The following is a 14,663-nucleotide window of genomic DNA, read 5'->3' as shown; positions in this document are numbered from 1 at the left end:
ACAAACAGTGCTAACAGTGGTCTGTCTCTCCTCTATAAAAATTCATGCCTTTGCTATTTCTGCTCATTTTCCCACTGAGCAGCCTGTTTTTCACACCCTCTGATTAAACAGTTCATCAGAGGGGCTAGCAACTTGAGGTGCCCCAGAAGGGCACAAACACCAGATTGGGACCTTAACTTTGTCTTGGAAAAGCTCACCCTGCCTCCTTTTGAACCAGCTTCTTCTGCAGAGCTAAAGTTCTATCCTGGAAGACAGCCTTCCTCCTGGCCATCACTTCAGCCAGTGTCTGAGCTGCAAGCCCTCATGGTTGTGGAAGCCTTCATCATCTTCCATGCAGACAGGGTATCCCTCAGAACTAATCCATCCTTCATGCCCAAGGTGGTGTCCAGTGTGGCTCTCAACCAATCCATCCATTTGCCCACCTTCTTTCCTAACCCTCAAAACAAGGGGGAAAGGATTCTGTACACTCTAGATGTGCACAGACAGCTCAGATACTATCTGGTCAGGACTAAACCCTTCAGAAAGTCTGATCAATTGCTGGTTAGCTTTACTTCAGGGGCAGAGGGCAAAGACATCTCCAAACAAACCATTTCCAAATGGATAGCACACTGCATCCAATTCTGCTACAAACAGCATGGCAATCCTCCCCCCAAGGGGGTCAGGACACACCACCAGAGCAGCCTCCACCTCTGCAGCTTTCCTCAGAGGAGTCCCCACCAGGGACATCCTGGAGGCTGCCACCTGGACATCTGTTCACACTTTTACCAAGCATTACCACCTGCCTCTCTTCTCCAAACCCAGGGCAGGGTATGCTAGCCAGCCCCTAGTTCCCTTGACTGCTTCCACCCATTTCCTCAGCTTTGGGGAATCTACCCAAATGTCAAGACTGCAGCAGTGAAACACGAAGAACATAGTACAATTCTGTACACTTACCATAAATGTAGATGTTCGAGTGTCTTTACTGTTGCAGTCCTGGTTTCCCTCCCTCCATCCCCCTTTCTCTTTTTGTTACCTTTCTTCCTCATTGTTCTCCTTTCCTTACAAGGGACATATTGGTATTTATTTTCCACTGATTGGGTTCTATCTCCAGAGCCTGGGCTCCTGACAGGTTAGGGCAAGAAAAACTGATGCAATGGTGTCAGCTGCCTTCCTTTATACAACTGACGACATGACGTCAGTCCTCAAGCAACAGCAACTGACCCAGAAATACTAAGTCTCTGGTATTCAGGCCGGCGAGAGCTACCCTGGCAGGGATAACCCAAATGTGATGACTGCAACAGTGAAAACACTCCATCTACATTTATGGTAAGTGTACACAGCTGTACTTTCTGGAGGCTTAGGCATACACTGTGCCAAGAGGTAAGGATCCTGAGCTCCAGAAGTTAGACAGAATATGCAGGACCCCCTAGTGGCAAAGTCCTAGTAGTAAGGAGTACTGCAGCAGTGATTTGCTTGAACATCTGCAGTTACGGTAAGTTTCTCCTCATTGGATCCAAATACCCTTTCTTACATCTCCTTTTATCTGACCTGCTTCTCAGTCCAGTGGCTACTGTTGGAAGTTCTTGTGAGTTGGGTAAGTTTATATTTAAATATCCTTGTTCATTGTATGTATCTTGATTTGCACGGATGTACTCCCTAAGCACAGTTATAGTATTACACATGATATTATGTTATGCTACGGTGCACACCACACACACACACGTGTGCATGTACATCTTCAGACAACTTGTTGAACTGGAAGAATAAGATTTGGATATTCATACCAACAGGCAGATCAGCTGATGTAACAATGCATGTGTTATATTTCTGTGTAGTGTGGTCTTCTGCTAATGCATTATTTCAGGAATTAATGTTCAGGAGGCAAACCTGAATTGGGAGATTTGTAATTGTTTCCATGAAATACTGAAAACTCTGTTGTTGTACTGAGATTTTTCCTCAGGTTGTCTGTATGAACTAAATAACAGCAGTGTTAGGGTGATGCATAGATTATTTGTAGTCAGAAAATATTCCCATTTTTATCCCAGCCTTTCACAACAAATGACACTTATTTTTTCTTAGTTTATTTTACAAGATTATTTTTCTGTGTATGATATCCACATACATGCATGTTGCAAAATTAATTCTGCTGTACTCTTGTAAGCAGGAATAAGAAGGAAAAGAAGGAGGAGACAGAACAGAGCACAGGGAAATACGAAAGAGAACGTTCATCTTCAAAGAAGACCAGCAGTGACAGAGACCGAAGAGAGAAGGAGAGCCGTAGTAGTGGTGATAGAGACCGAAAGGAAAAAACAAAGCGTCCAGTTAGCAGTGATGCAGATAAAAGAGTGAAAGTAGAAGAAAATTCCAGTAGTACTGATGCAGACAAAAGGGCAAAAGTAGTAGAAAATTCCAGTAGCAGTGATGCAGGCAAAAGGGAAAGAGTGGAAGAAAATGCCAGGAGCTGTGATGCTGGCAGAAGTGAGAAAGCAGAAGAAAAGCCCAGTAGCAGTGGTGTAGACAGAAGGGATAGTGAAGATTTGAGTCTCTGTTCTAAAGATAATGTCCGAAGAGAAGAGGAGGAAGAGCATTCCATTTGCTATTATACAGACCAAAGGGAGAGGGAAGAAAAGAATCAAGAGAATTACATAAGACGTGATATGGACACAAAGGAAGAGGAAGAGGAGTATTGCGTTGGCAGTGAAAGACATGATATGGACACAAAGGAAGAGGAGTATTGCGTTGGCAGTGATATGAACAGAACTAAGGAAGGGGAAGATCAGATTAGCAGTGATATGGACAGAAAGGAGACAGAAGAAGAGGTGCACATTGACAGTGATATGGATATGGACAGAAGGGATAAAGAAACAGAGGCTCAAAGTAGCAGCACTGATGACATAAAGGAGGAGGAGAATCCATTTAGCAATGAAAAGGATAGAACAGAAATTAATGAGAATTCCAGTGACAGTGATACATGCCCTTTGGAGATGGAAGAGGAGAATCTTTATGACAGTGATATAGACAGGGAAGAACAGGAAACTAATTTTTTTAGTGATGTATATGGAAGAGAAAGCAATAACAGTCCAAATAGCAATAATGCAGACAGAGGGCAGGAGCAGTATCCAAATTGTTACAACACAGAAGAAAGACAAGAGAACTTCAGTAATTCTCTAAAGGTAAGCAGAAAGATCATTAATAGATTAACTGTTAAAGCTGTGTTAAAGCTGTTTCTCAAATTTTAATCATGAACATGTGGTAAATGCACGTTACCTGTATTTAAATAACGTCTACCAGTTATAAATTCCATTACACCTCTCTCTTTGTTGTACTACTTCAGTTATGCACCAGTAATGAGTAAAGTATCAGGAGAACAGACATCTTGTCACCATTTATATAACCGCAGTAAACATTTTTAACAAAGGGGTGATATAGCTTAATTGATCACTTATGTATGCAGCAGGAAAATGTCAGCACTCCATGAAGCAGACTTTGTAAGTGGACAAGTATGTCCCAACTCTACCTACTTGGAAGTTAGTACTGATATGATTTCAGTTTCATTTATTCGGGGTAATAGCCAGATTTTTTGTCAGAACTAAAAATGGTGCCCTTCATTTGTACTGGGAGTGTATCTGTGTATTTCAGAGATTGTTGTAAAATCAGGCTTGTTACAATTGATGCGCTATCCTTTCATACAGAGATAAGGAAGACTGGTTATGCTGTTGTAAGTACAGTTTTGCTGCCATAGTCTGGAAGCCAGAGAATCTGCCTGGAAGGCAAGAATTGACTGATGTTACTTTAAATGACCGTCTTTGCTAGCAACTGTTTTATAGCATTTCTTTCATTTTCCTACAGATATGCACACCATGCTGCTGACACCATGTGCCTAGTTTTTTTTTAGGTTCATAGGTTCATAGGTTCATACTAAGCTACCTGCCCTTGTGAGCCATTTTAAGCTTAGCCAATTATCCCTTGTGAGATTCAAACCCTGCACCTTGTGCTTGCAAGGCAAACACCTTAACCATTAGGCCACCCTCCCAACCCCTTGGTTTATGCAGTGTGAATGTTGGTTCTAACATGTTTCATTGCGGAAAAGTTAATATATTCAGTTACTTGTAAAAATAACTCGACAAGAAAGGAAAAAAAACTAACTCTTGTCTAGTGTTTGAACCCAGGATCCCCCAAAATTCCATGTGGTTGAAGCTGCCACTAGACCAACAAGGAGTATGTGGACAGTAAGATACCCATTTTTCCCCCAAGAGCAGTTTCTCGAACTTTCATCTTGGAAACCACAATGATGGTTTTGAATACAGAAGTATCCATTGCAGAACAAATACTTTATCCAGTATTGTATTAACAAGTCCACAAGAAAGACTTACAAGATAGGTGCACACTACAGTCTGAAAACAGAAACTGAGAAAAGGGAGCCAGTAAAATTGTCATTTGAGGTAAAATTTAATTATTGGCTAGTAAGTACATTGCCTGGATGCTAGCAAAGAAGTTTAGAGAACCTGAAAAAAAAAATCAGCCAGAAAAGATGAAGTCAAAACACTGGCTTGGAAGAATCGCACAGCTATTTAGCAAAAAGCGGTACAAGCTTCATCTTTGGTACAAAAGACAGATTCCAATATTTTGGAGGGAAAATAAATAAAATGTACTCCAAGGTGATTAAAATAAATGAAACATTGAAGTACTATAGCAACTCATTACTCAAGGCTGGAAACAAATATAAGAAGCTGTAACTATCTATTAGATGGACTGATAAAACTGCAAGAAATCAAGGGTTGAAAAGAAAAAAGCCTGCTGAGTATGAGGCTGCTCAGAAAGAGATGTTTAACAAAGAGTGAAGTTAGAAGACAGCGCTCACAGAGAAAACCTTAGATTTTCTGCTGTACCAGAGAAACTGGAAGGAACAGACTGTTAATTTTAGAAGGTGCAATTAAGCAACCTAACTGGTATTCCATAGCAAGTTTTGTTAGTTGAAAGGGAGCATCATGTGTATGCTCCAACCTGGCCACGAAAAAGCAGGCAAGACCTGTATTAGTAAAGATGCAATCATAACAGCAGAAAGAAAGAATCCTGACACAGCTGTGACAAAAGGGCAAAGTATTAAAAATTGGAGACAGAGTGTTTGTGGAAAATGATTATTCACTGTACACCAGGCATAAAAAAAGCATATTTATCCCAGCAATCAGGGAATGTTGAGAGGCTGATGTAAGATTTAAGCTGCTGTTCACAGCTGTCTTTAGAATATTTTTTCCTTGGAGGATCAACGTCATTGTTTGGTACAGAACAGACAAAGGAGGCAGTGTAAAAGTTTATCCATCAAATAGAAAGGGACTCTACTTCTCATTCTTCTGATAAAGCTTGTGGAGAAACTTTGCCATTGAAATCTTTTCTAGTGTTCCAATGGAAAATGCTGGAGAGAAAAATGCACAGAAGCTGACTAGAATTGGGAGTACTTTGGACTTGAACCAGAGTATTGGGTTGGGAGATGGAGATAAACAGGAAGAAGACCTGCACCATTGAAATTAATGAGTAAATGTGAGACTGTAAATTGTCAGTTGCGTTTATGAAATATGGCTTTACAAGAAAAAGTTGGAAAGACTGGACTTTTGTTGACTTTGCTAAAGTTGTAGGGGACTGAAACACATATGCCCACTTCATGTCATAAATTCTTGGAAAGACACTGAGGGAGAAGGAGGAAAAAAGAAAAGTAACCACAAGTACTAAAATAAAATTATATTTTTACTTCGTTTATAGTTTTAAGAAACGTTGGCATTACAATGTAGAAAGAGAAAAAAGGCTAGACAAAAGCATGTCTAAGTTACAATGCAGTAATCTTTGGTTGTTGAGATGGGGGATGGGATGTAAATGTGCACAGATTATGTTGTATGTAAAGTTGATATGTTCTGTCTTACTGTTGCATAGGTGAAGGATTGAAAGAAGGCCTTTGGCACAATCTAATAAGTATTAGCAAGTAAGTGAGAGGACCCTGAATGAAAAGTTTTCCTTTGGCAAATAAATGTTCATTGTAAATTGAGAGGCTTGCAGAGCTGTACACTTGGTACTTGTGTTTTCATGGAGACAAGATGACTGTAGGGTGGGTATGGAAGATGTGAATTCAGTAGTGAGAGTTTGTAGAGAATTTCCGTATTATTCCACAAGGTATAAAAACTGAGCTAGATTAGACAACAGTTACATTTCACAGGAGCATCTGCATTTAATTGAAAGTTTTGATATGCATCCAATAACTGTTTCAGATCGCACGCTAATAATACCTGAAGGAAAAATGCATGGTATGCATCCAATAACTGTTTCAGATCACACGCTAATAATACCTGAAATAAAAATGCATGGTAATGAAATCAAAGTGAGACACTGCCGTTTTCCCCACCTATTTGTTAAAAAGAGGTAAATTTAAGGAATAGGTAGTGGAAATTATTCCAGAGTTGTTAGAGAAGATAGCAATGTCTTCTAAAAATATAGATAGGGAGTGGGACAAAACTGAAGTGGAGTTTAAAAATAGGGTGGAAATAAAAAAAAAAAAAGAGAGAGAGAGACTGTAAAGAAGTAATAAGAATTATTTAGAGGGACTGACAAAGATTAAAGTATTGCAGAATAGTGGGACTCAGAACAAGAGGAGATGCAATTGCAGAGTCCTGAAGAGACAATAAGGGACTACCACGATAATGTTCATGAGTTTGAAAAGGTTGCTGTTAAAGGACAACAATGGGATTCTATTATTAAATGCTCAACTTCTCTGTCTTTTTCTCTGTCTCTTTACTGTCCCTGCTATGAATAAACAAAAATACAGCATTTAAAATATTGTAAATTGACTGTTTCTCTCCACTAGAACAGTACCTTACTGTACTGTGATGGTTTCACTTTCAAAAACCTTTTGTCTCGCCCTTACTGCAGTCTCCAATTCACTGATGTCATCAAGGCCACTGAGTACAAGTAGTTTTCTGGCCATTTCCCTACGGAAACTGACATCACCACTACTGTCCTAAAATCCATCCATGCTGTGATGTGTCAGCTCCCCGATCCTTCCCCTGCCCATACAGAAGGTAAAGGCTAGAGCAAGGAAACAGTACATGTCAAGCCTCCTGCTTTGAGCGGTTAGTCACAGTAGATAAAAGCTCAAATTACCCTTAGCACTTTGATAACTCGGGAAGTAAGGAGTGAAAGGGGGTGGGAGATGAGTCAAGCTAGTACAATTCAGGCTTCACAAAAGACTGCAGTTTAGCCATTCTAAGAAGAAGCAGCAGTAAAAAGCACTTTGAAAGTCTTTTCTGTGGCATTTGCACTGTTTGTGTTTGAAGTCTCTGAACGGCATGAAATGTTACTTAAAACTGACTGAAAGACAGCAGTGTATTCATGTAAAATCAATGCAGTGACAGGAGCCTTTAGGAAGAAAGAAGCTTGCGTGATGCAATTTGTTTACAGTCAAGCACTGCATTGTGGGATACCTAGAGACAGACCAAACAGAATTACTTCAATATGCCAGACCCCATGTGGTCAGATTGAGAAATTGCGTATAAAAATATTTAAAAACCTGTAAATAACCCAGAGTGGTGTTAAAATGTAGGAAACACCAAACCATGATGAAATAAACATGTTTTTGAGTCTGTGGGAGTTGTTCTCCTTTAAGCAACTGTATCAAAAAACTTTTAGCACAGTGACTCAGGCAACAGAAATGAGAAAGGGTTGTTGAGAAGCTTAAGGACTCTATAACAAGAAAAATAACCAGGGATCCTGTAGAGGTATTAGAAATATTTCGGAAATTTTATGAAAATCTGTATAAAGCAAAGAAATGTGGAAATCAGGAAAAACTACAAATACTACAACTACTATAAAATGGTGATATACAGGAAAGCCCACAGGAATAGATGGTATTCCTGTGGAAGTTTGGAAGCTATGGGGGAGGGGGGGAGTGGTAAAGATCTGGAAGGTTTTGTTTAACAGTATTTTAAAAGGAGAAGCACCACCAGTATCTTGGAAGAAAGTACTGGTGGCTGTAATACCGAAATATGGTAGAGACTCATTAGATCCAGCTTCATATAGGCTCATTTTGATTCTAAACCATGATTATAAAGTGTTTGTCTATAATGGCTAAAAGAATGGCAACGGTGACTTATAGATATGGATCAGTGTGGTTTTGTGAAGGGGCGACAAACATTCAACAACATTAATAGAACAGTAATGATCCAGAGTGAAGCAGAATGTAAGAAAATACCACTGTTGGTGGGTCTTGATGCACAGAAAGCATTTGACAGTGTAAGCTGGGATTTTATGAGTAGGGCAATGAAAGCATTTGCATTCCCTTTTAAAATTATAAGGTTGATTAGGAGGATATATGAGGGATTGGAGGCAAACATTTAAGTGGGGGGTTTCCTCTCTGATAAGTTCTGTTTGAACAGAGGAACCAGGAGAGGGTGTCCTCTCTCCCATTTGTTTGTATTATAGTTAGAGCAACTGGCAAAGAAAATAAAGGACTCCGAAATTCAAGGACATAATTAGGATGGTAGTCAAGAAACATTGGGTTTATTTGCATAGGTTCATAGGTAGGTACTAGGCTATTTGCCCAAAGACATTTATAAGCCTAGCCAGAATGTGTTGGCTTTTGCCGCCCCCTTAGATTATTTCCCTGTGCCTCTGTCCAGCAGAGCCACTGAAGTGATCCCCGGGGTAAACTTGGCTTCCCATCCTCTCGTCAAGGTTTCTCTTGAGTGTTAGCGAGGAGCTCTGCCTGATGTAGATTGGAATCTTGTTCCAAAGCATGGGAAGTCTCTGGGAAAGGAATCTTATCCCTCCAGCACATCCTATTTATTGTTGTGGTGAGGTTTAGGATCCCTAGAGCGTGTGGCTCGAGGGGATATGGTTTTCTTTAGGTGGAGCATGTCCATCAGTTCTGGGTTGGACATGGCCTTGTATGTCAGGCAGAGATCACCTCTGAGTAGGTGGTATGCAACCGAGTACTGCTGGAGTTTCTTCATTCGAGCTGCATAGGGCATCTGTTTGAGGCCAGTGATCCTCTTGGTGAGGTACTTCTGTGGTCTTTCCAGCTGTTGCAGATGTCTTGTAAGGTACATCCCAAATGGGGCGTTGTATTCTATGATGGGTCTGATGAGTGATGAGTAGAGGGGCACAGTGACCTCTCTTGATCTGGATGCGAACCCTTTTGTGATTAGGTGGGCCACATAGAAGGATTTTCTAACCACTTTGGCAATGTGATTATCAAAGGAGAGATTACTATCTACTTTGGTCACCAGATCCCTTATTACGTCTTCTGTATTTAGGGGACTACCACCTATGTGGTAGTTTGTGGGTACTTTGTTTTTTCCAAGGGGGATGACTATGCACTTTTTGGCAATTAGCTTGGGACCATGATTTTGACACCAGGTATCTGTCTCAGTGAGACCCTTCTGGAGGATGTCTGTGTCAGCCGGAGAGTCAATTATAGACCCTAGTTTGCAATCGTCTGCGAACTTGGTCAGCCGTAGTCCTCCTGTGCTTGCCTGTACCTCTGAGAAGTATATGCCGAACAGGAGGGATCCTAGGAATGAGCCCTGGGGAACGCCACTTGTAACCAGTTTAGAGTCGGACCTAGCTCCTGCAACTCTCACCATGTGGGTTCTGTCCATGAGCCAGTTGGCAACCCATCTTGTGACGTAAGGGTTTATGTTCAGGCTGGTGAGCTTGTCTATAATACCAGAATGGGGAATGGTGTCGAAGGCCTTTGCAAGGTCTAAGTAGGCTGTGTGTACCTCCTTTCCCTTGTCTATAGCCTTGATAACTGTCTCAAAGAAGTCCCACCAGGTTTAGGAGGCATGATCTGCCCTTAAAGTCGAACTGGTTAGGGTCCAGTGTTTGGAGGTTCCCAATGTCTCTGTTAATGAGTTCCATAATGATGCGCTCCATAGCCTTGCAGACCAAGCTAGACAGGCTTATAGGGCGATAGTTCCCTGAGTCTGTTGTGGCTCCACCTTTGTGGAGTGGAATAACAGTTGCTGTGCGCCATCTATGGGTACGTAGCCTGTGGAGAGGCTGAGTTTGAACAGTGTATTTAGGTGAGGGGTTAGTTAGTCTTTGAGCTTGTGTAGGATGCAGCCTGGGACACCATCCGGTCCCATTGTTGCTGTGTTTTTGGCTTTGAGAGGGCTGTTTTAACCTGAGTGTCTGATTTCAGGGGCTCTACATTCTTCTGGTATGGTTATGGGCCCTTTTGGGGTTGAGGGGGGGGTGAAGTTTGCACGGAACCTGTCTGCCAGGATGTTGGCGATATCGTTCGGTTCAATGTATTTTGTGCCATTATGCACTAACTTCGAGCAGATCTGAGCATAGCCACTTAGATTCTTGACCTAGCTAAAGAATGCCTTGTGGTCATCTTTGGAGTCCTTGGCAATTTTTCTTTCGAAGCTAGCCTTGGATGATTTTATGAGGGATCGTAGTTTCTTGCTGATACTGATCAGGGATGTCTTCCCTTCATGGGATTTTACTCTCTTCTATACTAGTTTCCTCCTCCTATTGAATAGCTTGTTTATGGCAGGGGTCCACCAGACTGGTTTCCTTTTCTTGGAGGAGTGAGTCTTGGTTTTTCTTGGGATAGCACAATCCATGCATTCTTGCAGGTTCCCGTAGAGTGCATTAGTAAAGGATTTTGCAGCTTGGACAGAGTAATCCTGTAGCATGGGGGCTTTGAAACTTTCCACCTCGGTCTTAAGTAACGTGAAGATTGCTTTTGAAAAGTTTTTCACAGTGGTTTCCTTGACCGGGGGTGGGGGTGAATGTGGATATCCAGAGTGATTTGTTTATGGTTAGATCTAACCAGCAAGGGGTTGACCTCCGGTGTGGAACACTGGTCGCACATGTTAGTGATGACCAGGTCCAATATGTTGTCACCTTTGGTGAGAGTGTTGACCAGTTGATCCAGGGCATTTAAGTTTATAAATTCTAGGAAATGTTGGGCAAGGGAGTTAGTATACTCGAGTAGTTCTCCCAGTTAATGTTTGGGTAATTGAAATCATCCAATATTAGGGTGTTTGGTAGGACCTTTGTTTCCAGAAATACAGAATGGGGGTCCTGGGACATGGTGGGTGATCTGTAGCAAGCTACAATTTGAATTGCAGTTTTGCCTGTTAGTTGCACGTGGATGATCTCTGAAACATCGTGCTGTGCCACTAACCTGGAGGTGTTTGGTATCCTTGATGAATTTGGATATGCCCCAGCCTTTTGTATTTCTTTTTGGGTTCTGTGGCTGAAATGTATGGTATGAGTTGTAGCCTGGTAGTGCTGTGGTGCTCCCTAGAGCCTTAAACCAGGTTTCTGTTACTGCACATATATCTATTTTCTCCATACTGAGGAGTGCATCAAGTGCATGCATTTTGAGATTTAGACTTCTGGCATTGAGTAGCATTACCCTCAGTTTTTTTTGTTACTTGTGCTATTTACGGCAGTGGGTTTGTCTTTTGAGCCTTGCCTAAAAAAGGCACTATGGGGGTGGCAAGAGCCTTGGCCAGTGTTCAAAAGCCTAAGGGTGACAGGTGCAAGCCGTCTTTAGCGAAGCAGCGTGGCTTGTTGAGCATGTCATCCCAGGTGGACAGACACTGGATCCCCTTTGAATGACACCAGAAACTTAGCCAATTGTTGAAATTGATTTTTTCTTTATACCATGGTATCATTCTTGGTGAGGGCAGGATGCTACTCCGGGTCAAGGTCATACCGGCCTGGGCTACGTGATCAGAGAGCTCTTCCATGTCTCTCCATGTAGTCCAGGGAGGTATGGCTCCTTCATTCACACCAACATGGACAATGACCGTCATATTTGTTCTGGAGTGACATGAGTGCTTGTGTTATGTGGTGGAACCTGGCACCCGACAGGCAGGTAACAGTAACCTTCTCCTTGTTCAGCCTAGTGAGTGGGACGTCAGTGTGCCTGACTATAGAGTCACCTATTACTAGTGTGTTGGGTATGTTATTATGCCTTAAGGGTTATGATTGCGTGGCACACTGGTTTTGTGAAGTATGTGTTTCATGGTTTGTGTTGGGGGTTGAGGTTGCTTGGATGTCTGCTTTGGAGGTCTCTGTTGCTTTTGCAGATTTTTATTCAGAGCCTCCGAGTATATTTTCGTGTATTTATGTGTGCTTTTTGCTGGTGCTGGTTTAATGGGTCTATGTGAGGCTGGTGGTGTGATGCAAGTATTTCCCTTCTCCTCTTGACTGTCTGATCCAGTCTTGGGTTGAGAGAGCTTAGCCTCCAGTTTGGCGGTATTATTGCATTTCTCGCATGTATTGGTGTTTGGTGGTAGGAGGAGAGGTTTGTCTGTGTACATAAGGCAGTTATAACATTGCCTCATAATGTCCAGATTCACCAGTTGGCTGGAGAGTACACCTGAAACTGCCCTTTGGACATGCCTGGATAGGTACAATGAACTGTTTTACTGACTGGCTGGTAAGGTCGAATAGAGAACCTTGTCTTCCTGTACAGTATAGGGGCGGGTCTAGTGCTAGGGTTTATAAGTGCTTGCTATGAGTTTTGAGCAAGTGCCGGGCTGAGAAATGAATGGTTTGAGTGCTTAGGTTGAAAGTTTGTCTAGTTCCCAGGGAAAATTGAAGATGAGACTTTGTGGAGCCAGGAATAGTTGTACCTTAGCTAACCGGCGCTGCCTGGCGAGCAAAACCGGGCAAATGCAGTTTTTATAGCAGGGAAATGAAAGAGAGAAATTAGCCCAAAATGGCCAATAAACTACTAATTTCTGGGATGAAACCACTCCTCCAATGACAGATAGTCTGCTCAAAGCTCCCCTCTCTCACAGGTGAACAGAGAAACTTCCTTTTATACAAGTAAGGTATGGGCAAACACAAAGACTTGTAACACAGCCCTGAATTCAGCACTAACTTGTAAACTGGACTATACTAGCTTAGAAAGGCAGGAAACAAGGTGACATGGCGACATTCATCCTAACCCAGGCCCAAATTCTCATATCCCTTATTACCAGTCCCCCCATCCAGACACCTCCTGCACCCCCTCTCCTAGCAAAAGTTCTCTCCATATAGCCCACCTAAACATCCGTAGTTTAAATAGTAAAATTAGCCACCTACGTGCCCTGTTAGACTTACACTCCTTTGATATCCTATGCCTAACTGAAACCTGGCTCAGACTAACCACCAAGGACAATATTATCCCCCCAGGCTATAACATAATAAGATTAGACCGCCCTAACAAAAAAGGAGGTGGGGTTGCAATATTATATAAATCTGAGCTGCAACACTCTGCCCTAGATATTACTCATCCTTTACCTAGCAATGCTGAAATCCTAATGGCCAAGCTTCTAATTAATGCTAATAAATCCATTTATATTATCTGCTCCTACATTCCCCCAGGTAATAACATTAATACAGTTGAAAACATCTTATGTTGGCTCTCCTCAAATTTCCCCCAAGAAACCATACTCCTTGCCGATCTCAACATTAACTGGAAAAGTTGCACTGCCAGTAATCCTACTACACTCATTAAGCTTCATGGCTTTTATCAAACCATCACCCACCCTACAAGAACTCACAAACCTTGCAATAAACAAACCACTTTAGATTGGATACTAGTTAACAGTAACCCCCAGCTTTATAAAACAGGCATACTTCCTGATGATAATCGGTGACCACTCTCTTACCTTTATAACAAAGCTAAAAACCGCAATACCCAATCAAGTAAACTTCAGAACCACCCGAAATACAAAAAATCTGCTTAAAGCTTGCAATTGGACCCCCTTAAAACACTTGCCTCTAGAGGAAGCGTTCTCATACTTTAACAATACGTTTTTACAAATACTAGACCACCATGCCCCTTCTCGATTGATCAGAATTAAGAACAAACCAGCTCCCTGGCTCACAAAAGAGACTAGGCCAAAAATGTAACTTGGAAATAAAATCTGGATTAAATGGAGACATACAAAAAAGCAAACTGATGACTTAAACTTTTGTCAACTGAGAAATGCCACTAAGAAAGCCATATTCCTTGACAAAAAAACTATTACCTACAATTCCAACAAACCCAATATCAAAACCCACACAAATTCTGGTCAGGAATAAACAAATTACTTTATCCTGGCCACTCTAAAACACCCACACCCTCTAATTTGACTCAACATTCTTCTACCGAAATTGCTGACACTTTCAACAAATTTTTCTCTGAAACCGTCCAATCTCTATCCAATTCTTTACCAGTAGTGTCCACATCTAACTCACCTGTGTCGACTAGTTCATTACCCCTATTTCAACTACAACCCATTCCCACATCTTACATACACAACCTACTGCTGAAACTCAAACCTTGTACCCCATCAGCTGATCTTCCAGCTGAATATTTGAAATTAGCAGCTGGAGTACTTGTCTTTCCCATTTCTATTTTAATTAACAGAACCATTACAGAATGTTCCATCCCTAACATCTGGAAAGTTTCACATATTATCCCTCTCCACAAGGGAGGTAACTCAGGTGAACTTTTAAACTTCTGCCCATCAGCCCTACTCTCACCGATAGCAAAAATTATGGAGAGATGTATTCATCGCCAACTTCTTACTCATCTCCTCCAAAATCACCTTCTAGTAGACTGCCAACACTGTTTTAGACCACATCATAGCACCACCACAGCTCTCCCTGTCCTTTACAGACTGTTTTTTCGATTTTTA

General features: G+C 41.7%; 1 protein-coding gene across 1 annotated transcript in view; it reads left to right on the top strand.

Moving 5' to 3' along the window:
- The window catches only part of SREK1 (splicing regulatory glutamic acid and lysine rich protein 1), a 1,533,788-nt gene that overhangs the window by 1,400,784 nt on the left and 118,341 nt on the right, over positions 1 to 14,663 (top strand). The window contains exon 11 of the mRNA XM_044063648.1: positions 2,144 to 3,152. Coding sequence (XP_043919583.1) covers positions 2,144 to 3,152 — 1,009 coding nt within the window. The remainder of the gene's footprint in view (positions 1 to 2,143; positions 3,153 to 14,663) is intronic.

The sequence above is a fragment of the Protopterus annectens genome, chromosome 2.part1 (genome assembly GCF_019279795.1).
Source record: "Protopterus annectens isolate FY-2018-M chromosome 2.part1, PAN1.0, whole genome shotgun sequence".
In the NCBI taxonomy this organism is placed as follows: domain Eukaryota; kingdom Metazoa; phylum Chordata; order Ceratodontiformes; family Protopteridae; genus Protopterus; species Protopterus annectens.
Note: the sequence above shows the minus strand (reverse complement) of the source record. Positions and strands in the feature narration are given on the sequence as shown.